The 24,299-nt window shown below is 51.2% G+C and overlaps 10 protein-coding genes across 10 annotated transcripts; 5 read left to right on the top strand and 5 right to left on the bottom strand.

Annotated features, from left to right (window-relative positions):
• Window positions 1–377: 377 nt before the first annotated feature.
• AYL99_01787 (hypothetical protein) lies at window positions 378–1,925 on the bottom strand (the record flags this gene model as incomplete). Its single annotated transcript, XM_018833303.1, has 4 exons — window positions 378–494; window positions 560–1,514; window positions 1,589–1,730; window positions 1,793–1,925. 4 exons carry the CDS (start codon window positions 1,923–1,925, stop codon window positions 378–380), a joined length of 1,347 nt encoding a protein of 448 aa, XP_018695927.1.
• A 954-nt stretch (window positions 1,926–2,879) lies between these two features.
• Window positions 2,880–4,970, top strand: AYL99_01786 (hypothetical protein; the record flags this gene model as incomplete). Its single annotated transcript, XM_018833302.1, has 2 exons — window positions 2,880–2,949; window positions 3,013–4,970. The coding sequence occupies 2 exons, from the start codon at window positions 2,880–2,882 to the stop codon at window positions 4,968–4,970; spliced, it is 2,028 nt and encodes a 675-aa protein (XP_018695926.1).
• Window positions 4,971–5,811: 841 nt separating this feature from the next.
• On the top strand, window positions 5,812–7,098 carry AYL99_01785 (hypothetical protein; the record flags this gene model as incomplete). Its single annotated transcript, XM_018833301.1, has 1 exon — window positions 5,812–7,098. One exon carries the CDS (start codon window positions 5,812–5,814, stop codon window positions 7,096–7,098), a length of 1,287 nt encoding a protein of 428 aa, XP_018695925.1.
• A 395-nt stretch (window positions 7,099–7,493) lies between these two features.
• Window positions 7,494–12,272, bottom strand: AYL99_01784 (ABC transporter; the record flags this gene model as incomplete). Its single annotated transcript, XM_018833300.1, has 6 exons — window positions 7,494–8,247; window positions 8,315–8,616; window positions 8,723–8,870; window positions 8,932–10,984; window positions 11,059–12,013; window positions 12,063–12,272. 6 exons carry the CDS (start codon window positions 12,270–12,272, stop codon window positions 7,494–7,496), a joined length of 4,422 nt encoding a protein of 1,473 aa, XP_018695924.1.
• Window positions 12,273–13,239: 967 nt separating this feature from the next.
• On the top strand, window positions 13,240–14,710 carry AYL99_01783 (hypothetical protein; the record flags this gene model as incomplete). The annotated part of the gene is made up of 3 exons (XM_018833299.1): window positions 13,240–13,276; window positions 13,345–13,714; window positions 13,771–14,710. The coding sequence occupies 3 exons, from the start codon at window positions 13,240–13,242 to the stop codon at window positions 14,708–14,710; spliced, it is 1,347 nt and encodes a 448-aa protein (XP_018695923.1).
• Window positions 14,711–14,823: 113 nt separating this feature from the next.
• On the bottom strand, window positions 14,824–16,556 carry AYL99_01782 (hypothetical protein; the record flags this gene model as incomplete). The annotated part of the gene is made up of 4 exons (XM_018833298.1): window positions 14,824–15,116; window positions 15,180–15,381; window positions 15,437–15,997; window positions 16,068–16,556. 4 exons carry the CDS (start codon window positions 16,554–16,556, stop codon window positions 14,824–14,826), a joined length of 1,545 nt encoding a protein of 514 aa, XP_018695922.1.
• Window positions 16,557–17,684: 1,128 nt separating this feature from the next.
• AYL99_01781 (hypothetical protein) lies at window positions 17,685–18,872 on the top strand (the record flags this gene model as incomplete). Its single annotated transcript, XM_018833297.1, has 3 exons — window positions 17,685–18,004; window positions 18,100–18,169; window positions 18,240–18,872. 3 exons carry the CDS (start codon window positions 17,685–17,687, stop codon window positions 18,870–18,872), a joined length of 1,023 nt encoding a protein of 340 aa, XP_018695921.1.
• Window positions 18,873–19,682: 810 nt separating this feature from the next.
• Window positions 19,683–20,756, bottom strand: AYL99_01780 (hypothetical protein; the record flags this gene model as incomplete). The annotated part of the gene is made up of 3 exons (XM_018833296.1): window positions 19,683–19,802; window positions 19,883–20,343; window positions 20,411–20,756. 3 exons carry the CDS (start codon window positions 20,754–20,756, stop codon window positions 19,683–19,685), a joined length of 927 nt encoding a protein of 308 aa, XP_018695920.1.
• A 497-nt stretch (window positions 20,757–21,253) lies between these two features.
• AYL99_01779 (hypothetical protein) lies at window positions 21,254–22,762 on the top strand (the record flags this gene model as incomplete). Its single annotated transcript, XM_018833295.1, has 3 exons — window positions 21,254–21,526; window positions 21,585–22,696; window positions 22,756–22,762. The coding sequence occupies 3 exons, from the start codon at window positions 21,254–21,256 to the stop codon at window positions 22,760–22,762; spliced, it is 1,392 nt and encodes a 463-aa protein (XP_018695919.1).
• A 404-nt stretch (window positions 22,763–23,166) lies between these two features.
• AYL99_01778 (hypothetical protein) lies at window positions 23,167–24,191 on the bottom strand (the record flags this gene model as incomplete). Its single annotated transcript, XM_018833294.1, has 2 exons — window positions 23,167–23,734; window positions 23,797–24,191. 2 exons carry the CDS (start codon window positions 24,189–24,191, stop codon window positions 23,167–23,169), a joined length of 963 nt encoding a protein of 320 aa, XP_018695918.1.
• Window positions 24,192–24,299: the final 108 nt, after the last annotated feature.

The raw sequence follows: 24,299 nt of genomic DNA, 5'->3' as shown, positions 1-24,299 counted from the left end.
TCCACCCACCAACCCTATGGTTCAGGCTTGAAAAAATTCGAAGCCCGCATACTCATGTTCGACTTTGATCATTCCACATGTGGTAGAGGATGGTCCTTTAAGATAGCCATAGGGTATGGGGAAAAGACCATGGTCTCTTTAAACGCCTTTGAATTTTCCCCGGATAGCCTCTCAAAAATCTGACTGGAGGCCATCGGCATGATAAAAATATGAGTTGTATCTAGGCCCTTGTTCTATTTCTTTCTGTCTTGGCTGGAGTTGTAGATACACATGCTGACCTGGCCACTTCGGACCTTTTACGAAGTCAGGGGGTTTCCAAGATGTTAAATCGCAGTTGGCGAGAAAAGAGCCGGGTTAAAAGCTTCTCCGAGGACTTTTCACCTGCCTCGGTGTATCAGAAGATGAAGGAAGACAGCGACGATGCGCGAGTTTAAAGGTTGTGATATATTTGCGTTTTGGGCAAGTTTTGCTAAATGATCAAAAGCATCTGGCACCTGTAGAAATGGCAAAGCGTCAGTGTCGTTGCAGGTGGAAGGAGAATTGGATATGACAAACACACCGTCTGCCGAAGCATTATTATCTCCTGCTTCAGAAGTTGATTGATCTTGCCGTCCTGGAGAAGTCTTTCGAAGTTCTCGGATATCAGGGAATAGCTATTCTCTCCTGACCCAGACGAAGAAGATGAAGAAGAAGAAGAACAGGATAATGGTGCTGAGGACGACGACGACGAGTTGTTGCTCTCTACTGCCGACGGGTTGACCTGGGACAACCTTTTTTCAGCCAGTTTTGAGAGCTCATCGGACAGGATCCTTCGCGCCGAATCTAAAGTTTCTTCTTGGTACGCCCACGCCTCGCGAGCTGACCAGTCCTTTGCGCTCTGATTCAATGCTCTCAGGAGGGATTTCAGCTCTCGTTCGCGGCTAAATTTCTGGGTGGCGCGGAGCGAGGAGTCGTTGCCCAGTGACGATGTGTAGTACGCTGCCGCCATTTCGTCAAAACTGTAGAAGCCGGCGGATTCCACTGCTTCCAGGATTGACTCAAACCGGCCATCCTGGATCTGATTCTCAGGCTGCTTGGCATCGAAGCTGCTCTGTTGGGACTTTTTTTCCTCCGAAATAGACGATCCCAGATGGGTATCTTGTGAACCATGTGGTCCGGCTTCCACGATCTTGTCGGCCGTCTTAACCGCATGATCTGGTAATGTCGGGGGATGTCCGTACTGGGTGTCATGAGCAGCCTGGGGTGCAGTGCTCATGGTGTTTTGGCCCTGGCCCCAGTTTGCGTGCTGTCGGTCTGGAGTCTGACAACGGTTGTAGAAGGAATTGAAGGAGGAATCTGGTTGTGGGGCTAAGGAGACGATTGCGTTGGGCTGAGCGGCAGGCTCTCCTAGTCCAGGCTGCATCATGCTGAGACTCGACCAGCTCTCGTCAAACACGCTATCGAGGTCCATGAGCGTCTTATTGGTTGTCCCTAAGAACATAGGATTTGTCATGTCAAGTATCTCGTCAGGTCTACTATAACCAGTAGTCACAGGTCAGTCAACTCTTTTCCCTCCGAGACACGGGTAGTGCAAGACCGCATAGCATACCTAGAATGCTCTCCTTCCTCGAATGTGCTCTGCTGAGTCGGCTTTCTGTGTCCCCATCGAGTCCTAGAGCCTGTGTCTTTCGGCTTCTCGCCGGCGGCGGAGCGATTCGCGGCGGCGGCGGCAGCTGCAGCCATTCGTTTCACTGGTCAGTGTTAGCCGCCTATTTGTCTGGCACGAGGGAGACGGGGAGATGAATCGACTCACATTCCCGATGGTTTCGTTGGGCGTCGCGGTTTCGTTTTCGTGTGATGGTGTCTTGGTCCCGAAGATCCAGACGTACTACAACGTCGGGCTCCAGGTGAACGTAGGTCGTCTCAGTATCAGTGAGCCCATCCATCGCGGCGCAGTCTGAGGGGGGGACTATAGATGGTGTTGGAATCGAAGTACTCTTTCAATTGGCATGGTGGCGCTGTTTCATTCGATGCAGATGCCTGCCCAAGAGGTAATTCCTAGCCACCCAGATAAGCAGTCAAGCCTGGCGGATGTAAGTACCGGCCGCCGGCTAAGAATGCTTGTTCATTATCCCGCGATCAACCCAGTCTCCGCGACCCACATGGGGAAATAGATGGCCGAGTACTTTTGCAGCCTCTTTATGTAAGGGATCAGTGGTTAAGGCCAAGCTCTCTCGGTGGGCGACAGAGAGACGCCGGCTGAAAGCCAACACGGGGACCGCAAGGATTATTGGGTTATCATTGGCCCTGCAGGAGTCACCGGGGGTTGGACACGGTGATTGACAGGAATAGTGGCACTGCCAGTAAGGACCACTAAGCAGCACCATCTTGCGTCACGCAGATGGGGTATTGGCTAGGCCAGGCACAGGACTGGACGGACGTCCTATCCTGCCCCGCAGAGATGACATCGGGGTGGTGACCAGCCTTATCAGGCCCCTGTCTCTCGCATACTACCTACCTAGTAGGTACTATGGTACAACCTCGAACTTCAAGTGAGATTTGCCTCATGTGCCTGATTTGACTCCAGGCCACATCTGGGTTACTCAAAACATCGTTCAAGAGCTCGCCACCGTGACAACTTTACCTTGCAGCTCCCCACATTACCTTGCATCTCATCATTTTCGATATGCACGTCAACGGTGTCCCCGAGAAGGGGATGACCTACACACCCCTGTATGTCTCAGGGTGGAAGGTCCACCGACTTAGAAGTTTGGTGCCTCGGTCCTTCATAAACACCAGGCTTGCGATCGCATCTCAAGCCCAGAGCAGAGTGTGCTATTTTGCACCTCATATTCCAGGCCCTTGCAACTACAGAGGAAAAGCAGACATTGACTGCCGACATGGGGTCAGGGCAATTGATGAACGGACCTATGCCCTATCATGCGGAACTGAGATCTGAAGATTGTCCAGGTATGGGATGAGGCACTTCCTGACGAATTCAATTCATCGTGGTCGCTCGACTGACAGAAACAGTCCTGATCCGAGCAACCTGGTCGTGGTCCCAGGATCTCACCTCCGAAGTCAAGCATGGGTGCAACTTTGTCGACCTCACCATAGACTCTGTCCTGATTACGCCTGCAGCTGGGACCAATCAGGCCGCCTTGAGCCCCGGTTCCACCGCTTCAGCGCCACCAGGGGTAGACGGACGAACTGCTCTAACCAGGGTAAAGATCCCCAAAAACGCGGGCCGGGCCATCTCGTTTCTGCTCGAACACTGCGTTGGTGGCCCAACCGTTGACCAATCACACTTCAAATTTATCCTTGCTGCACAGGATGGTTACATTGTCAGAAGTGACTTCCTTGAAGAGTCCTTACGAGGGATTCCTTTGAGCAGCGTGGTGCAAGGGTTTGTCACATCGGGCCAGCATTGCTCCATTGCCCCGCCTCTCGCCGCTTCCCAAGGATCGGCAAGTCATTTGCTTGCCCTCCTCCAGTCGAGTGTCGGCGTGGTCATGGCACGAGGCAGTAAGGCGCTCCAGGGCTTGGACCATGAATTGTTGAACCGTCTGTCATGGCCTTGGATCATTGACACCCCTGTGATGCCCAGTCGCGTTGTCATGATATGCGAGAGACGAAGGCCCCCAATGTGCCGAAACTTCTACGCGGCAGCTCGAGGTTGCGGAATCTCTGTGGTGGTTATGGACAAGCCGGGTCATTGGATGGAAGATGACAATGGACTTGGTCCTCAATACCGAGAGCACTTCGTCCCATTCACCACCACTGGCTATGCTCTCAAAGACTTGCCTCAACATATCGCCGATGTGATCCGCGGTCTACCCTACAAGGTGGACGGCATTCTGACCACGGTAGATGTCTTTATGCCTGGTATTGCACGCGCTGCCGAGATTCTCGGTCTGCCCACTCTCGGGTCCGAAGCATATCGTCGGGGCACTGACAAATTCGAGACGAGACAGCTCTCACGGGCGCCGACCACAATCAAAGTCGAGAGCCTGGAAGAATTCCCGTCTCAACTGGCAGCTATGCCGCAACCGCTGGAATACCCACTGATTGTGAAACCCACCCGCAGTCACGGCTCTGAGGGCGTTATGAGAGTGGAGAATGAAGCGGAGCTCATTCAAGCACTGCATTTTGCCTTTGCGGCGCTGAAGAAGCAACACGACCAATTCGGGCTGGAATACCACGGAGTCCCGGTCATTGTGGAGACATACTGCGAGGGTCCTGAAGTCGATGTGAACATGCTTCTTTGGGATGGGGAATTGCTGCATGCTGAGGTGACCGACAATTTCCCCTGCCTTGGCGATAGCCCAGAGGCAGAATCGAAGACGTTCGGCTGCACGGGCTCGATCTTTCCTTCTGCTCTCCCGTCGGACGAAATCGACATGCTCCAGCGCGATGTGCTGGCGATCGTCCGAGCGGTGGGGCTGCACAGTGGCGTCATCCATGCTGAGGCCAAAGTGCACAACTCAGCAAGAGAAGTCTTCTTGGCTGAAAAAGGAATGTATGACCTACGACCCCGCAGCAAACCGGTTCCTGGCCGAGCCAGTACCTTCCTGCTGGAAATAAATCCACGGCCAGCAGGTCTTCCTGAGGCCATGTGCTCGATCTACGCATACGGAGTGGACTATTTTGCTGGTAAGCTACTACATGCCATTGGAGACGAGGCTCGCTTCCGTAGCATCGCGCACGGATTTCGAAACAAGCCATCGTGGCAGTATGCTTGGCTACCACAAGCTATTGAGACTTCTACGAGTGGCCGTATGCCCCACGACCTCGGCCTCGAGAAGCTGGGGCTCAGTAACTCCTACGCGGATCATTGGCATTACTGGAAGGGGGGTGAGTGGGTACCTCCGGCGAAGGATCGACCGTGGCCGGGGCTGGGTTTTATGGTGTTCAGATCGTTCACCAGCCGTCAGGAATTGCTCCGGAAGATAGCCGACGCTCGTGAGCATCTAAGGTTTCATTTGGATTAGGTGATGCATACCTATGCTCGAGCTCTAGGTAGGGTTGGAAATGAAAAACAGGCCCACTGAAGGCGGCCCACCCTGTTGCTAGGGCCTTTCAAAGAGTCGATTCCAGGCGTAGATCAATTGCCAATTTTGAGTTAAGAGAAAGTTTTCCCTCAAACTGGCAAAATGGCTGCGGGCAAGGCCTACGTAGGCTAGTTGACTTTGCATGGGAATCTTTCAACCACTCAGCGTAATAGCGGCATTAAGCTTACTGTAAGCAAGCATTCAGCCTGCGACGGGCCCAACTGCCGATCAGTGGGGAGGAGAGTTCCCTAAGAACTCAATTTCTCCGACGAAGTTTAGCAAGACATGTGCAAATACACGTGTATTAGCTAAGCCCAGATTATGTTTCCAGTTATTGTGATTGATAGACGTATGTGCATGTTTGTTACCCTTTCTCCTTATGGCTTTTCCCTCCGAGACGATTTGTGAGTGAGTGTCACGCGAAGGCATTACATGATGATGTTGACGGATCACCATATCCCCCGGCAGCCATGGGCCTGATTTGCCAGGGTATGTTTTTCACAAACAGGGCACTACCACTTTCTTTGAGTCCTCGAACACTGTCGCTTATTAGTAACGCATTGTCATTGGACTGAGTAAGTGCCTTGCCCATCATTAGGGACGACGCAAGGTAACTATGGTGTGAGTAAAAGACAGAATGATTGCTGGTACGAAAGGATTATTTCATACAAAGCTTCAACAGTGCCCGTCAAAGGCTAAGAGATTCCTTCGTCCACGGATATAGCAATAGAATCACCTGCACTCTTGTCGCAGTTGCCTGTCCAGGCCAACGTGGGTCACTATGCATCGCTCGCCAGGCGCAGACAAACAGATATTCGGGACCTTCCAGGTCAATGTCTTCGGCGACACAGTGGATGATCCGTGGGCGAGAGGCTACCTGACTCGTCGTCAAAACAAAAGGATCGAAAGAATATTTCCTCTGCATGACTTCCGCGACGAGGTGTTTGGAAATCCCCAAGGGGATGGCTGGTCATGGTCACGATCAGCCGAATTGTTGAAAAGGCACGGTTTCACCGCCGTGAAATTCGACACTTCCAAGTTCGTACCCGCCGATGCGAATCAAGCCACGTCCTGTGATTTTGATGATGTGGAAGTCTTAGAGGATATCTATTTCCCCCAGGTGAAACAGGCTCTAGTCAAACTGACAGGCGCCAAAGAGATTTTTATTACGAATAGCATTGTGCGCCGAGGTGAAACGGGGGCCTCTATCGACGGCTGTACGAAGACCACGGGCGACAGATCAAACTTTCAGCACGTTCAGGACACCGCTGTCACCAATGGCGAGAATAAGACAGAAGAGGCCAATTACAAAGCTCTGCACGACAACAAACCCACACATCTGAAATCCTCAGACAACGCAAGACCCTCCCGAGTGCCTCATATGGACTATACACCTCTCGGAGCCCGCTGTGCAATCCGTTCTTGGCGGCCAGACATCTATCATGCTGCTGTTAAGTCCGGTGTCATCCCGACCGAAGACGCCATCTGCGCCAGTGCTCAGGTCGACCCTCAAACACATGATAGTGACGCCGTCATCAACAGCGAGTACAATTATGGTGGCAAGCTGGGTCCGCGCTACGCAGCTTACAGCGTTTGGCGACCTTTACACACCGTGACCCGGGATCCCTTGGCCATGGCTCCACGTTGTACTTTTAACGGCAACCAAGAGCTCACCTTTGCCCCGCGCTACCTCAAAGTCCTTGCCGCACCCAGCATGAAAGGCGACTTTCTCCGAGAGCTGGAGGCTCTCTTCATAACCGAAGAGAACGCCATGAAAGCGGCCAATGAAAATGCCAACACTGATCGTGCCACACCCGGTGCTAATGGAGAGGTGGAGCAGTTGCCGTCCTCGTCGCTAGCATCGTCCGATCCGCAATGGTACTATCTTGCGGAGCAGAAGCCTAACGAGGTGATCGTTCTCAAGTTTTTCGACAGCGCAGCTTTAGTTGATGACGGTCAGCACAGCGAGGAAGCGTCAAGTGTGCCACACGCAAGTCCAGACATCGGGAAGGCATCTTATGGCTCCGCCAGAGAGAGCATTGAGGTCAGATGCATTGCTTTCTGGTGAGCACAGCGAGGAGGTAGCAGATACGAGTTACATATGTCTAAAAGGTGAACTAGGGTCTAGTGTATCCAGCATATAGGGTGAGGGAAGCACGCCACTCACTTTTTTCTGTCTGCCCTATTCAGATCTAATGTCAAGGAACCGAAAGGGTTCAAACCATTAATTTCACTACCCAATATAGCGTAGTGTCTTTACCCCCGCCGAAGCCAGAGTCTTGAATGTTACCCTGAGCCTACAACAGACCTGCTATCAAGAGTCCGGCCACATAGATGTGAATCAGGTGCTTTACTTTCTTTTTGTGAGTGAAAATCTTTCATATACTAGGCACTGTGAGCATTGTCATATGTAGACAAAAATGTATTCACGCCCAGACTTGCCACCCCGGAGTCACTCTTCCCCTAGCTCCCTCCGGATTTCCACAGGTTGCCGAACCTTGTATTCTCGGTTTCGACCAGTGTCCTGGGGTTGCCGACCTCGACAATCTCGCCGTGGTCCATGACCGCAACTCTGTCAAAGTCCATGATCGTGCTGAGACGGTGGCTCACGGCGACGACGGTGTAATCTTGGAACTCAGTTGCAATAATCTCCTGCATTACTCGTTCCGTGTCCTGATCGACGGAAGACGTAACTTCGTCCAGCAAAAGGATGCCGCCCTCAGAGCCGACACCACCGGCTCCGAGGAGTCGAGAGCGCATCCTCCGCCGGAGGACCGCATACGCTAAAGAGAACAGCTGGCGTTGCCCCTGCGAGAACGTGTCGGACGTCATCGCCGTGTCCAGCCCGCCTCGGCTTTGGATCAGCGACCATAGGTCGACCGTTTTCAGGACGGCACAGCATTCATCTGTGTGGGCCCTGTCGAATGGATCCAGGTTCTGCCTGAAAGTGGCACCGCCCGGCAGAGACAAGGCTTCCTGAGGGATCGCTATAATACGGAGACGCAAAGTTGTACGGTCAATGAGATGAAGCGGCGTGCCGTCTATGTAGATTCGTCCAGGGGTACCTTCGCAGGGGTCGAGCAGCTTGAGCAGTAGAGCGAACATACTGGACTTTCCACTGCCGGTACGTCCGCAAATGGCAACCTTCTCCCCGGGTGCGATGAAGAGACTGACTTTGTTGATCACGAGGTTGGGTACCTCTCCACATCCTCTGGGGCTGAGAAGGTGTTACTCAGTGAGAAATTCTTCCACTAAAGAAGCGAAAGAATGAGGACGACACTTACTCATCATAAGTAGCCGAGACTTCTCGCAGGTCAATTTGGCCGTTCGTTGGCCACTCCTCGCCTGGAATGATGGTCTCTTCCATCCTGTCTTCAGGAGCGACCGTGTTATTGAAAGTTTGTAACCTCGCAATGGCACCAATTGAAGTTTCGAGCTTCGTCCACTGCATCACAATGCTCGAGAGAAAATCCCCGAAGCTCATTAGCGTGACCAATGATGCTCCGGTGAAGCCTGAGTTGTGATGTAGATTTACAGCAAGGCTGACGAGAAGGACTGCCAGTGCCATGACGATGAAATTAAGAACCTGAAAGGCCGGTAAGTAGCTGTTTTGTACACTAAATCGGGGGGAATTTATGAGGTATGGTGTGGGTCGACTCTTTCACTTGAACGCCCAAGTCTCTGACACTTACTAGTGTAAGCCATTGCTGTAGCATGAAGAGCAGATAAGCCGGTCGCTGCGAGTCGTCAAGCAAATTCATATTCTTTGCTCGGTCGTTGGAGATGAAACCAAACGCACGGAGCGTTACAATTCCTTTAGTTGTATCCAGGAAGTGGGTGCTGCCAGGACAATATTAGTACGTTTTGTCAGATGATAAGAAAGGTTAGGCAGTTAACTAACTATAAAGGACTCTTTGCTTCGAGATCCAGCATCCTCATCTGTCTGGAGGTCCGGAGGTAGAGCTTCTGAATCAACCACATCAAAGCTATGATGAAGGGATAGCTTGCAACGATGTAGGCTGTAGCAGTAATCATGACAGCAGCCTGTCCGACAGCAATAGTAAGGTTATACAAAGTGTTTAGTAAGGCATTAGGCAGTTCAGTATCAACCAGGTTGAGATCCTGTGAGAACAGGTTCGTGATCACGCCTTGATCAGTCGTGGTCAAAAATCGGAGAGGGGCACGGGTCAGCGTGCGCAACACCTCGCGGTGCAGGTTAGCTCCAGCCCTTCTGACAGCAAGCACCCATACAAGATATGCAAGGACAACCATAGAGAGCAGACAACAAATATTGAGCAAGCCGTATATGCCGACATAGTATCCCGAACAGTGCGACGGGTGCGCCGAGGACGCGGAATCACTCCAATACTTGAGCCAGATAGTGGGAAAATTGTAAAAAAAGCCGAACAGAGCGGTCAGAACCATCTGAATGGTGGCGACGAGATAACCCATGCTCTTGAAGTAGTGTTTGTAAACCCTTCGATCTCCTTGTTGTCGTGCTATGTCTGGTACGTCAGGGTCATTTGTAGATATTGTGATTGCTTTCCGCCGCGAAGCCGTGAGTCCAGAATGCTGGTATGATTCTTCAGTCTCGGTTGATTCGCCGATTGTGTCGTTCTCCGTGGCTTTCACACCAAGTCTATGGATGTACTTGCCATTCGCAACCAGTTCCTCAAAGGAGCCTTGCTCAGTGACAGTGCCTTGAGTGTTTAGAGCGATGATCTTATTAGCGGATGGTAAGTGTCGGACAGAGTGTGTACAGAGTACTGCAGTGGCTTGACGACTTCGAATGATGCCATTGGTGCCAAAGACACGCTTAAAGACTTGCTCTTCGGTGTCAGCGTCAAGCCCTCTGAGCACGTCGTCGAAGATAAGCATGTCCGTTTGCAAGTACAAAGCCCGAGCCAATGAAATGCGTTGTCGTTGGCCTCCGGAGAGAATGATTCCGTTGCTGCCAATCTTTGTGCTGTCGCCTCGCGGCAGTATTTCAAAGTCGGCCTCAAGCATTGCCGCGCTGATGACGCTAGCATATCTTTCCTCATCGAACGGCGAAAAGCCGACAATGTTGTCCCGAATTGAGCAATTTGACAAAAAGGGTGCTTGATCGCAATAACCCACTCGGCCGATTCCGTTGGTCCAAGCGACTTGGCCTCGATGGTAAGGGATTTCTCCCAAAAGCGCCTTGCACAAAGTAGATTTCCCAGACCCGATCGGCCCGACGACCATGGTAAGAGAGGATCTGGGAATGCAGATGTTTATGTCAGTGAGGACCGCTTTCCCCTCTTCCCATCCAAAAGTCGCTTCAGTAACCACAATGGCAGAGCCTGGGCGGATCTTGTCATCGTTATTCGAAGGTGAAACTATGCAGAGCTCCTTTTCCACTGGCGCTGTGCTGTTGAGCGGGACCACCCGGAAGTCGTCTCGGCTGTTGCGCTCCAGATGAGCTTGCATACGACTCAAACACGCGAATCCAGAGGCCATCTGAGGACCGACCTTGAGGACCACGGTGAGAGGAGTTGCCAGGAGGACGAGATATGATAGAGCAGTAAACACTCTTGCGGTGTCCAGGGAACGCTCACTGAGAGCAAAGGTGATGACGGGAGAAATGAGGAAGGGGGCCCAGGAGACGATGATGCCCATTAAAGCCAATTGGCGGACGCGACTGCTCCCTTTTAACTCGTCGACCCGATTTTTTTGGATAGAATCGAAGATGGGCCCCGCCAATCCAGCAATTTTCACGTTTTTCATGTTTGCGATGACGGTGGCAGTCAGGCCGACACGCTTCTGGACCCGAGTCATCCAGCTCTTTTGTGCTTTACCCGTATATTTGACCAGTACAGACATGACCAAGAAGCAGATGATCAGAGTTACGATGGGAGCAACGAACGCGATCCCAAGTTCATTGTAGAGTAGATAGCTAGCTAGACCGACCTCTATGCCGGCAGCCCATACCTCTATAAACAAGTCAGACTCAAATACCAAGAGCCTTTCCAGGCGGGACAAATAAATGAATTTATCAAGTGCTCACCATGAAGGGACTGGAAACCGAAATTGATGCGTTCAATATCGACACTCATCAGGGTCACAGGCGCGCTCGAATCTCCTATCCCAACCTGTGCTTCTGTAGTTTTGGTGTAAATGGCGGTAATGAGAATACCACGAGCCATTTGAAGCGATCGGAAGTGAAAATACCAGTAAAGAGCTGTAGATACGGCAAGTCCAGAGTATATGAGCGCAGTGGCTCCGATGAAACCGTATCCATAATTGACAGTCTCTTGGGTCGACTGCCCGGAGATAACCTCAAGAATGGAGTTGATCAGAAATGGTTGGCAAAATTTGAAGAAGATCAAGCCAATTCGGGGGGGAATTGGTAACAGCATTGGAACTAGCAGTGTTCGAGCCACCGCCTTAGCCAAGCCATACGCAGTACCCTTCATTTTGGTGTAGTCGGCGTGTATTTGAAACCGTCTGTAGAGGTTTGCACCGGCAATGGCACGATCCAGAGGATACAGATCTTCCATGTGCAGGACCTTTCTGTAACCGCTAAAGAAAAGGTTATTTAGCCAAAAATAGAGTCCAAGACTGTATATACCACTGGTCTCTTCGGGGCTGTGCAACTCTTCAGTACCCCAGTTCACCCACTTAGTTTTTTGTTGAGCTTCGACGAAAAGCATGAAGACCTTCAGTAACATTGAAGCGGTGAAGACACCGGCATGCGCCGCGTCATGCTCGGTGTCTGCAACAAGCCAGAACGTGCGAGTTTGAGCGATATCGGGAAGCAGCGTGAAAAAGAGGTAGCTGCTCAACAGCACCGAAGGTCTTGCCGACCGCCCGTGGTCGAGAAACGAGAGGGTGAACATCGCCGTTGCCGCCAACAGTTGCAAGATATTGGAGGCGATGGAGGCATGTGTTTTGACAAGGGGACCGGTTGCTACCAGGATGAGCAGCACAAACTTGAGCAACGCATATAGTACGATAGCTCCCTGGAGGAATCAGCGAGCACCACTTTGAGGAAGCCAGCGGAGTACATACAAGCTTTATAGACAGGAATGTCGGAGCATGGACAATGACAGGCTTCCGAACAGACCATGCTGCTCTCCCAACGACGGCGACGATGAGGAGTGCTGAAGGAACAATAGAGAAAACAAGCTGCTCAAATTTGATGGTGAAGTCGAAGTCGCCTCGGCAGCCCGATACACTGGGGCCTAGGGTATCGTCGTTGTTACAGGTCGAGAGTCGCATGTTGAGGACTTGCACACAGCTCTGGCTCGGATTGAGACGCGATCGCAAGTAGGGTTGTTGGTCGACTCACATACAGGGCTGCTCATGTCGTACTGATGGTACCTAGCTTTTTCTGTCGTCATTCTGTTGTATTCTTTAGTATACCACCTGTACGTCCTTCACCGGAAGATCATTACTTGTTGGCGATAATGGCTGTAGCATCCAATCAAACACTGGAGGGATTTAGGAGGCGATAAGGTGCGCGGAAATGGGGGATAGCTATGCACACAAATGGAGCTCAAAGTAGGATGGTGGCATCGAAAGCGGAGCCGGCACCCTCATCCGGAGCGCCACCAGCCACTATGACCAACGGAGAAGCTGAGATAGCGAAGGATCGTGGGCTGCATAGATATAGTGTAAGCAAGGTGGAAAGCCCTGCCACCCCGAGCGCCCACCCCCCTACTAATTGCATTGTTCGATTCTAATTGACCTTGCAGCCTCCCGGCTGGTCAATGCAATGTCACAAGCTAGCAGAGCTTGTCCCATCTGTATCGGTGTATATGCTGTGACATCCGCAGCATTGTCATCTCATCCCGGGGATGTTGATGAGCCCTACACATCCTCGATCTGCATGCCAGCTTTTCAGTAAGCCTGAGCGACAATCACTGTTGGGATCGTGTTGTTTTCGTGCAACACACGGTAATCACGCAGATTCCATGCAAGAATTGGGCATCAGACATGCTACAACTAGATGACCTTGCTGTGGAAGGATTCCAGTTGGGTGGAGTTCAGAGTCGATAGCGAGGGCTGGAGAAGTCATGCGTGCCCTTTCCCGGGGTCGTCTACCATCAGATTTTGATCGTCTCAGGGCATCCAATTTCGGAAGACTCAAATCACATTAAACGTCTAGTAACATATGAGATGTAATACTACGTTCATCATCTTCGAGTATGCTAGAAACACATCTTTCTCTTCCGTTAGTATAGCCATGCGTACTCCATCAGGGCACATCGTCAGCTCCAGCAGTGAGTCCGGAACCAGCATTGCGCCATAAAGTGTTTTGATTGCTGAAACTTGAAACCCTCGAACCCAGGCGCCCCTCATTCGATGCAATCAAGACTCCCCAACCAGCTGTACACCACCATTGATGAGTTTAAATTGGAATCCGGAGCAAAACTGAAGGATGTTACCATTGCCTTCACCGTTAGCGGTCGTCTGAACCCGCTCGGCACCAACGCCATTCTAATTTGCCATGCTCTGTCCGGCACTGCTGATGTTGCGGACTGGTGGTCGTCCCTCTTCTCACGGCCCAGATCAGCCTTAGACCTCACGAAGTTCTGTGTTATATGCTGCAACGTCTTGGGCAGTCCTTATGGCTCTTCAAGTCCTCTTTCCATCAAGCCTGGTAGCACATCGTGCTACGGAAGCTCTTTCCCGAAGACGACAATCCGAGATGATGTTCGGTGAGTCACTTTTCCCTTTTCACAAAGTTTAAGCTGAGTCTCTTTCCCACTATCAGGATCCAGAAGCATGTTATGGATATTCTGGGTGTACAATCAATCTACTGCATAATTGGTGCAAGCATGGGTGGTATGGTTGCGATGGAATGGGCGTTACACCATGGTCCCCGCTATGTCCGATCAGTAGTCCTGATCTCAACCGCCGCGAGACAAAGCCCGTGGGCCATAGCATGGGCCGAGAATCAACGTTCGACCATCAAGTCTGATTCAAGATGGCGTGGAGGCTGCTACGGCGACGATCCTCCCGTAGCTGGTCTGGCGGCTGCGCGTATGGCAGCCATGCTATCGTATCGGACATATTCGTCCTTTGAGAAGCGATTTGGAAGACGCCAGATAGATGTCAAAGTCCTCGAAAGGGGACCCTGCAACGGATATCGGTCTGGACAGATCGGGACATGCACAGATGTCGGCGATATTGAGGCCGAGGGCAACCCATCTCCGGTATTCCTGGCGCAGAGCTACCTGTGGTATCAAGGCGAGAAATTCAACAGACGCTTTGACGCCAACTGCTACGTCCACATCTTGGACAAGATCGACACACACGATATCTCCAGAGGTCGCTGTCCACACTTGTGTCCGAGCGAAGCCATGAAGGAGGTCCTGAAAGGGATGAAGCAGCGCGCCCTCGTGATTGGTGTTGCCTCAGACGGCCTCTACCCGATCCAGGAGCAAATGGAGTTGTCAGAGCACATTCCAAATGCACAGTTTGCCTGGATGGAAAGTGATGACGGACATGACGGATTCCTGCTTGAGGGGGAGCAGATGAACAATCTCCTGCAGCTCTTCTTCGACCGACAGCCGCTCGTCGAAGAGGTACCGACCTGCTGGAAGGCGACCAGGATCCCGAACATCAGTCCCGGTGAGACTAACCATTGCTTAGAAACTGTGCAGTATGCAGTTGAGACGACAGATATCATGTCTTATGTAGGGGACTGGTAGGACCTCGCACTGCAGCGTTTGTGCAGATGGACTATTCTTTTCCACGGAAGCAGGGGCTTGAGAGGTAATTGACATGTTGCTTTTGTAATCTCCATTCCCTTCGACTTGAGCAGTCATACGCTTCTAACCTTGATGCTGAACGTGATGATTGCCACCACAGCGAAGAGGATGGCAGCAAATCCAAAAGGCAACCCAAGCCATGCCTGGCCTAGGTGTAGGCCGAATCGGAGGGCCCATGACATGCCCAATGCTGCTACAAGAGCACCGACCCCCTCCATTACAGAAATCAGTGCGTACAGCCGTCCAATGTCACTAGTTGTCTCTATACATTGAGATTCGACAAGCGAGGTCACCAAGCTGCGGGCTGTAGGTGCAAAACCCGTCCCTAGTGTGAACAGAATGATGCCTATAAGAAACAAGTCAGCCAATCCCAGTCCGTCTGAGCCGACGCGCATGTCGGATCTCTTACCGATTATCATAAGAGCGGGGGTTGCAGACAAGAACAGTACAATAGTACCAAGAAGTAAGAAGATAATGCTCCCTCTTGCGAGTAGAAGATCTCTGAGCGGTGCTGCACCAATACGTCGGAGAGCGAAAGAAGCAATCGCTGGTAAAATGGCGGCAAATAATGCAATGTTTACAGCCGCACGTAAAGAAATTAATAGTCCAGCCTATATGGCAAATAGAGTCAGTCACAAGAAAAGAGACGGGGAATCGAGCAAATACCTGTGACAGGGACCACCCGTATCTTTTGGACGCATATTGGAAAAGGACATTCGTTGACTGACGCCCGACTTTGGAAATCAACAAAGTTAACACGAGAGCTGCAACTGCCGTATCTCGTCTGACAAAGTCGAACGAGTCTTTCGTCTCTCGGATCCAATCCTTCCACCGCTTGTCAATGTTTGAACTGTCTTCTGGCTCTGAAGTAGTCGTGGCTATTGAGGGACTCGTGGAATGATCGACAGCCTCTTTGGGGATAGGGAGCGGCAACGTTTCGGGTAAAGTGAAAGTCATCACGGAACTGCCTGCTTGGAAGAGCACCGCACCAAAAAGGGGGATCCATATGTTCTTGGACATTAAAAATGAGGTGAGCGGGGGAATTGCCACGTCTGCGATTAGGTCGGTACAGAATCGGTAGAAAAACACAGTGGTCCTTGACTCTGGTGGTACTACGTCAGCAACGACGGTGGTGAGTAGAGTTGTTCCGACTGTTGGGCCGCCACCGAGGAGAAAGAAGAGCGAGGACAGCCAGACATAGTTCAAGGGCAAATGCAACACCCCGGCCTATTCTCAAGAAAAATAGAGGTCAGTCCGAAGGGTGGAGGAAGTGACTGCAGGGCTCATTGAGACTTACAGAAAAGAGGGTCCACACGTAAGACATTGTATAGCCCACCATTGCCATGATCAAGATCTGCTTCCGGCCACGTCTATCGGCGAGATAGCCGTACGGGACGGGAAGCAAGATAGCTGGAATACTGTCGAAGAAAAGCTGCCAGCCCAAGACAGAAGCGAGCTCGTCCTGGACCGGATTCACTTTGCAGAGATGTTCCGGAATATCGCCGTGTTTGTGAAGCAACGAAGGGTCCTCCTGCCTGTAGTATTCAGTGCAGACAATAGACTCAAAGAAACGGACCCTGGGCGCAGCGTAAAGGGATTCTCCAATGTCGGAGACAACGGCGATGACAACAACCAGTGCGACAACGCGTATCCAAGGCCAGTCACAGTGTGTTAGCTGCTCTGATGTGGACAGCCCATCGGCAGACGAATGCGAATCCGGGATAGGTGAGAGAAGAGGTCTTGCTTCATTGGCCTCATCGTGGCTGCCCGCCACATGGCGCGCCATGTGCAAGCGTGGACGTGAGAAATTGCAGCTGGAATGAAATTGTGTTATCGCTGTGCGAAAGGAGAAACTGCAATGATGAAGTGGAAAACAAGACGTCGATTCTGGAAAACTGGGAATGGGAAGCTGCCCGCGGAAAACGAAGCAGGTATACCGAGGCCCCTGAAGCTGCATTTACCACTCCTAGACGCGTGGCCTATGAGATGAGCTGCCGGTAGCCAGCCCAGGCGGCAGCGACTTCCAGCTAATCAGGTGCTCCTTCAGGGCCATGACACAATAATGTGTGCGCACTGAGCATCAGGCGATCCGCTCAATCGACACCTGCATTGTCATCTAGTCCGTGTCCAGGAGTGGGTACCCATACGTCATTCTCCACCTGTTGGGCGTTTTGGAGGCAGGAGAGAGCTTTAGTTAGTATATATGCATAGTGAGGCTAATAGGCGGGTGTCGATGCGAGAGGTGTATGGATGTTCGTAATGAGAATGGCCAGACTGAGAGGTGTGTTGCCCCTAGGTAGTCACCGCCAAAGCCTCATAGCGCGAAGTTTAACATAAGTTGAACATTAGCGTTCCCGTTCGGAAGCCAGGTCAGAACCTAAAATTGTGTACCTCGTAGTCTACCATCATTTGCCCAAGGCGGTAGTAATATAGAAATAGGAATTACCCTTTTCAGCTGTAAGATATATATGATTGGTCGACATACAGCCCTCACGAATTCCAACCGCTCATTTCCTATCGCCCATTGACTAAAGCTATATATCTCATATACGACCAGATATGGAACCAGGGGGCCGCCAAGGATCAAGACTGCCTCGTTGCTCACCATTTTAGGAATGAGTGTGTTCCAAGGCAGGCCCCTCTCCTTGCTTGTGACCATGCAGCTGTCGGTCGACCCGTAACTATGCAAATCTTGGTCAGAAAAAGCACCAGGGATTTTGTTGTTGATGCGGCGGGTGAACGGCTCATAGTATCGATGGTTTCGGGGCCTCTATGTTGCCTAGAAATAGATGCAGTGCTGGAACCGCTGCTGTCGAAGCCTAGAGAGCATTAACTGAAGGTGAAACAACTCGTCCAGGAGCCTTCCCTGCTGCTCGTATCCAAACATTTTGTTACACATCAATTTGACATAGTCATGTCGACCACTGCCACCACCACCGTCACAGCACCCCAGACCTCCGAGTGCATCACTAACATCACAGAAGATGCTGACTTTGCCACCATTTCCTACGCAAAGCTGCGCAATGCTGATGCCGACGAGTTGGTAGCCCTCCGCAAAGCCTGCGAGCAAGACGGGTTCTGGTATCTTGATCTTCGTGATGAGAACGAAGTTTCAGGCGTCGTGGTGCAGGACGTCCATGAGGTTTACAAGATTGCTGGGGACTTTTTTGCACTGGATGACGATGAGAAGATGGCATACGACATAGACCTGATCAATGCTTGGAAACTGAACGGGTAGGTCTATCTCTACGAATTCCTGACCATGGGACAGATCCCATTGTTGGCGTCAGTCATTCTGTTTTTCCAGCTTAATATTGACAACCTACCAGCTATACACCGTTTGGTCGAAATGCTGGATTGCGCGGAGATAACAAGAAGTTTGGTGTAGAAGCATACTCGGTAAGTGTCTTGTATGGTGTGAACGTGTTTGAAGAGAAGCGCTGACGTTTATGGTTTCCACGTTCTTCAGCTTCCCAGGGACAACATGTGCAACCCAATTCCTGGAGAAGCTCAATGTCTTCTGCCACCCGCTTTTCAGGAGAATTCAGCCTTCCTCACAGAATTCATGAACCAGTTGCACAATATCGGATTGGACATGCTGAAGTCGCTGGACTATAATACAAGAGGCAGGAGCTCAGACTGGCGCGAGAATGGATTGGCATCAGTGCACCGACCTTTTAAGCCTTCCACCACCTGTATGACCATTGGACGCTATCCGTACCTGTCTTCGGAGAGTTCGAACGCCGGTCTTGCCGCCCATACAGACGTTGGTAGCCTGACCATTCTGTTTTGTGGCGACCGTGGCCTGCAAGCGTTTCGCCCAACCACAGGTCGATGGCAGTACCTTGAAGCCAAGCCGGGCTGCGCCGTTATAAACATCGGGGACTCTCTTCGATTTCTCTCGGGCAAGACGTTCAGTTCTGCTCTCCATCGAGTTATCCCATACCCAGGGACAGTCATTGAAAATCGGTTCTCGTGTGCGTATTTCATCCGCCCTGAACTGGACGCAGGGTTCGTCGACGAGAACGGCAAGCGCTGGAAGAGCATTGACTGGCATACCAAGAAGTACAAGGGGTATCGCCAGGCGGGGAAGATGGATTAGACCGTTCGACAGGATTATGGAATTTCTGGTTCACCCAAGGAACATGCCCAGACCGATGAACCGCCGAGAAACGTGTGGCTTGGCATGATTCGGCTACTCAACCGTCTGCCTATCTTCCCTTCTTTTTCTCTTTCTCCCCTCGTTCAGAGACGACCCAGCAGGAAAACTCACATACGTACTAAGTAGATTGCTAAGCAGATCTATTCACTATTGCAGCTAATATACATCACTGTGGTGGGCCTTCCTGCGTTTCCTTCGTTTCATCTATGACAAGTTCGATCCAAAGCGCGAGAGGTATAGTTAGCCATAGCGAAGTGTTTATTACTTATAGGAGTATATATAGTACTGGTGTTAATTGGCACATTTACAGATGCGAAACATAGGAAGACCCCTTCACCACCGTGCAGGACATTGCAAGGCAGGGTTGATCTTGTATTCCACCGTCATCGAACGGGCCTACCATGGCATTGGGCTACGTACACGCATAATGCGAGTCTTAGGTTAAAATCGACTTAATTTGTTGACCGTGCGAGGTATATTCACACAAGTTGGATATTCCTCTGTGCATTCATCAACAGTGTTTGAATGGTTCAGATGAGCAAGGCATAGTCAGCTATTCGTGATGATGTGATGAGTTTATGTGAACCACATTTCACCACGGTACCAAGGAACACAGGAGACTTCACAACCGAAATGATACGCATTTCTTCACTCTATGTGACAGAAATAACTACTAACAATATGGGCTGCGCGGTATATGGAGACTTGTCGGTAACCCTTATGTCGAGTGACGGCTTTCTAAAGCATCACCTAAACGACTCTTGAGATGATGAAACTCGCACTGGCGTTCTTGCCACGCTCGCCGTTGAGATGGCAGGTTTGGACCGGCCTTAGCTTCTTGAAGACGCGCGGTGTCTGGATCTGGGCGGGCTGTGGCAATGTGTTAAAAGAAAAATTGGACTTTGTGGAGCAAATCGCAAACATAAAGAGAAGAGAAGAGGCAGACATACCGGGTATGCCATGGTCTTGAGAGAGTGGGTGCTTCGGGTGATCATGTAAGCACCTACGCGCATACGCTTGACGACGTCGAGAATGATCGTCTCCTTCTCCAGGGTCGTGGTGCCAACGGCGGCGTTGAAATAAACGATATCGTGGGCGCTGAGGTCCTGAGGAGTCGTTCGAACGTCGCCTGCTTCAAAGGTGCAATGCTTTGATCCAGTAAGAGCATCATAAACCTTTCTGCCTTGCTCTAGCCGGTCAGGGAATAGTTCAAGACTATAGATGTGGACTTGTTGACCATTCTTCTGCGCCCAGTCGGTGATCCAGATCCCTGTCTCAGGCATGGCGCCGGATCCCAAAATGGCCACAGAGGTAGGGGTCCGGCCTAAGATTGAGAGCATCGCGGACCACTCCGCCTTGACCACGTGCTCATAGAATTCGTGTAATGGCGTTGAGACAAAAATCTTCCGTGCTGAAAGTCAGTTGGTCAGTGGGCCGTCTGGGGTTTCTCAACAGGGACGAGGGACTCGATAGCTCACCTTCTGAGGGATCTTTTACAGCCACAACCCGATCGGCCCAGGTCTTTTCTAGAGCTACCTCACTCTCTCCCAGGATCCGTCTGATATCTGGCATGATTTTGATAATCGCTGGATCTTCCAGGATCTCGCGCTCGAGTTCGCTGTCCAGCGTTGTAAAGGCGATGACTTCGTAGAAATCATCCCAGAGAGCAACGAGCTCATCGGCTTTCTCCGGTGTGTCTAAAGGGCCCAGGGAACTGGCGTTTGTGATGTTGATAGTCATCTTGCGCACATAGTATTGAGCTTCGCTCTGGAGGTCCCGGACGCTTCCTGTGCTTTCCGGCCCTGATATTGCGTGAGGAACCATGTCTGTCTGTCACGATCTCGCACTGAAGAGCGTACCAAAAGAAAGGATGAAGTTATGGTGAAGCTATGGATCGTCTTATTCACAAGGGGAGATCGACTTAAGAACTGACGGTGGGTGCATCGCATTGCCATAATAGACAGTCTCAAATTTCAGCACGTTCCAAGCAAGACCTGCGTCAATGTCGATCTCAACCAATTCAGGGGACAAGATTGTCTGCACAGTCAAGTTTGTGATTCATGTTGCTGGTTGTTGACACTGCAACTCAGGAGAGAAATGCCGGCGCTACTGCAGGGTCATCTGGTCCTGTAGACTACCCTAAGAACTACCGCAGGAAGTTGCACAGCATAACCTCCTTGACGACATCATTCTACGAAGGAGGAGAAGCAAATATTGAGGATTCTATCTCAGAATATATAGGTTTTGACTGCATAGTCCGTAAGCGCACATAATCATTTTGCGGATCAGATAGTGTTTAGTTCCCCTAACACCACGTTAGCATGAGTCCTTCAGCTGTCCACGACGAGTTCAACGGCGCCGCTGACGGCCATGTTGTCCCTGTTAAGACTCCGGCGCGTGCCGCTGGCGATTGGCACTTTGATACCGTTCAAGTCCACTCTGGTCTTGAAGACGAGACTGCCCACGGACAGTGCACACTGCCAGTCTACAGTTCAGCTTCTTTCCGATTCAAGAGCTCCAAAAGTATTTCATCTGCCTACAGCTTTGAAGATGGCCCAAAAAGTCAGTTCTACATGTACAGTCGGCTGTCAAATGTACGTTCTCTTTGGCAATCCTGTCTGAATCGATGGCTGATGTTGACGGCTGCCACAGCCCACCACCACAGGATTCGAGAGGCGGATGGCTGCCCTTGAGCTTGGTTCCGAAGCCCTGTCTTTTTCCAGTGGAGCTGCCGCTGTCTTGACAGTCGCACAGTCCCTCTTCGTCACCGGCGACAATGCTGTCGTGTCTTGCTCGGTGCACGGCGGCACTTTTCATCAGTTCAAGGTCATCCTGCCTGCATTGGGGCTCGAGGGCCGTATTGTTGACACAAACGACATCGCCAAGGTCGAATCGCTGGTCGATGAAAGGACCAAGTTCATCTTTACAGAGACCATTGGCAATCCAAAATGTGCAGTGGCCGACCTGGAGAAGCTCTCGGCCATCGCCCGACGGGTTCAGATACCTCTCATTGTGGACGCCACTTTCACCGCCGCTGGCTATTTCTGTCAACCCGCATCTTTCGGGGCAGACATTGTGATTCATTCGGCCACAAAATGGATAGGGGGCCACGGGACAACTCTAGGAGGTGTTGTCATCGATACGGGTCGTCCGACGTGGCAATCGAATGCGGCTCGATTCCCACATCTCCATGCGAGAAGAGGCCGTAACGGCAGCGAACCCAGTCTTTTTGAGCAGTTCAAAGGAGGAGCCTACATGACCTTCCTGCGATGGGACTATATGCGGGACACGGGAGCTTGTTTGGGAGCACAGGCGGCTCAGCAGCTCTTCATTGGCGTCGAAACACTCTCCCTCCGCTGCGAGCGCCAATGTGAGAATGCTGAAACGATAGCAGCCTGGTTGCGAAACCACTCGCGAGTAGCGTGGGTTCGATACCTTGGTTTTGAAGACCATGAATACCATCAAATGGCCAAGAAGTACCTGCGAAACGGATTCGGTACAGTGCTCACCTTTGGTCTCAAGGGCAGTCTCGATCTGGCTTGGCAAGTCATTGATGCCCTTCGACTGATCTTGAACACGCCTAACGTCGGCGATGCAAAGACCACCGTTGGCCACCACTGGTCAACTACACACAAGACCTGTTCTGAAGAGGAGAATGAGGATATGGGAGTGTACCAAGACTTGTTTCGGCTATCTTTGGGCATCGAGAACGTGCAAGACCTCATCGCTGATTTTCAGCAAGCCTTTGACGCAGTTCCACTGAGGTAAGGGGTTTATCACCAGTGTCCAGCGACAGCTTGAAACAATTAACCTGGTGCCATAGTGGTTGAGGCTTCTACAGGGATATTGTAGGATTGTTATTTGACGAAGTTCACAGCTCCCAACTGAAACATGAAACATACTGAACCCCCAAAGAACAAAATTTCACAACGTAGTCCAAGCTCAGAATCATCTTGGTAAGACTTGTTACAGTGTTTGATTCACATAGGCATTGTGTTCCAAAATCCTCTCGGTGTCCGAATACCCGTAAGAGATCTTGCTCAGATAGTGCATCGTGAGTTGCTGATCTTATGTGCCTGATAAACGTCGGAGATTGTGGGTACATTATGAGAACAGCTCAGAGTATACAAGCCTATTCCAGTGTTTAGATCGAGTGGACTGCTGCCTTTGATTGTCTGTGCTTGATTACACTTTCGCTCTTCCTATGGGGGAGATACTCCAATCAGGCCTATAATCACCTAGGTATGGCGTCCAAAAACGTATGAAGCATACTGTCCAGCTGCTCTGCCATAATAGGCGATTCTCCATAACCCTCATCATGTTCTATTGTCGCAGAGATGACGTTAGGAATGTTCTTGAATAGGTGCGCTTTATCCTCCAGCGGACAGATACGAGGTCTCGGGACCTTCACTACCAAGGCCGGTTGCCGTATTTGCCCGAGAACTTCTTTCGGAGCCTGCTCATCTTCACTTGTGCTCGCGGAGCAGGATCTGATCACAACGTGAGACTCGATCTTGTCAATCATGTGGTGAAAGCAATCATGGTCAAATGAAGGGTCGAGATCGACCCGGTGACAGGGATACTTCTGTCTGGAGCGCAGAGGGGTATCATGTCTCTCTGCGCCGCAGGATCGCTTGTCCATCGACGGAGTGTGTTTTGCGTCTGCTGATATCAAGACCATGGCTCGCACATGCTCCTGACCGAGCAAGGCCCATTCCAGTGCCAATATGGCTCCCATGCCCACACCGATCACGCAGTGAATTGAGCGGACTCCCAGGATATCAAGCACAGTCTTGTGAATTCTGCATCCACAAGTACGGCGTTAGCTCATACACAAACGCGGTGCATAGCGGCGAGTATTTACCGGACGTCATCTTGAATGGTAGTTTTCGGAAATGCGGACCCATATGGGCGACGACCTTTCCCACGGCCCACGGGATAAGTCAGCGGACTTGCGGAGCCATACGGGCTTCCGAGTGAATTGCAGCAGATGAGACAGTATTTGCTCGGGTCGAGCGCAGCATCTGACCGGTTTGTTATGGGCGACCACCAGTCTTCCATAGCCGCACTGCCGGAAAGGGGGTGACAAATAACGACGGCATTATCTCGTCTTGCGTTGAGCAGGCCACGGAAACTAGTGGCAACCACAGCCTCGTGAATCGTGGACCCGCTCTCCAAGGTAAAGTCTTGAATCCGGATATATAATTGTTGTGGAAGTCCCTGTGGCTCTGAGTGGTGAGGAGCTTTGATATGAGACATCGTTCAGACTATCTCGTAGGGTCATCGACGGATAGAGTTGCGATGCAATGTGGCTGCTGCAATAATCTCCTTCTTGACTCGCCAAGTCAAACTCTGCTTCTACGAACA

Source organism: Fonsecaea erecta (genome assembly GCF_001651985.1).
Source record: "Fonsecaea erecta strain CBS 125763 chromosome Unknown Scaff2, whole genome shotgun sequence".
Taxonomy (NCBI): domain Eukaryota; kingdom Fungi; phylum Ascomycota; class Eurotiomycetes; order Chaetothyriales; family Herpotrichiellaceae; genus Fonsecaea; species Fonsecaea erecta.
This window is presented reverse-complemented; position numbering and strand designations above follow the sequence as displayed.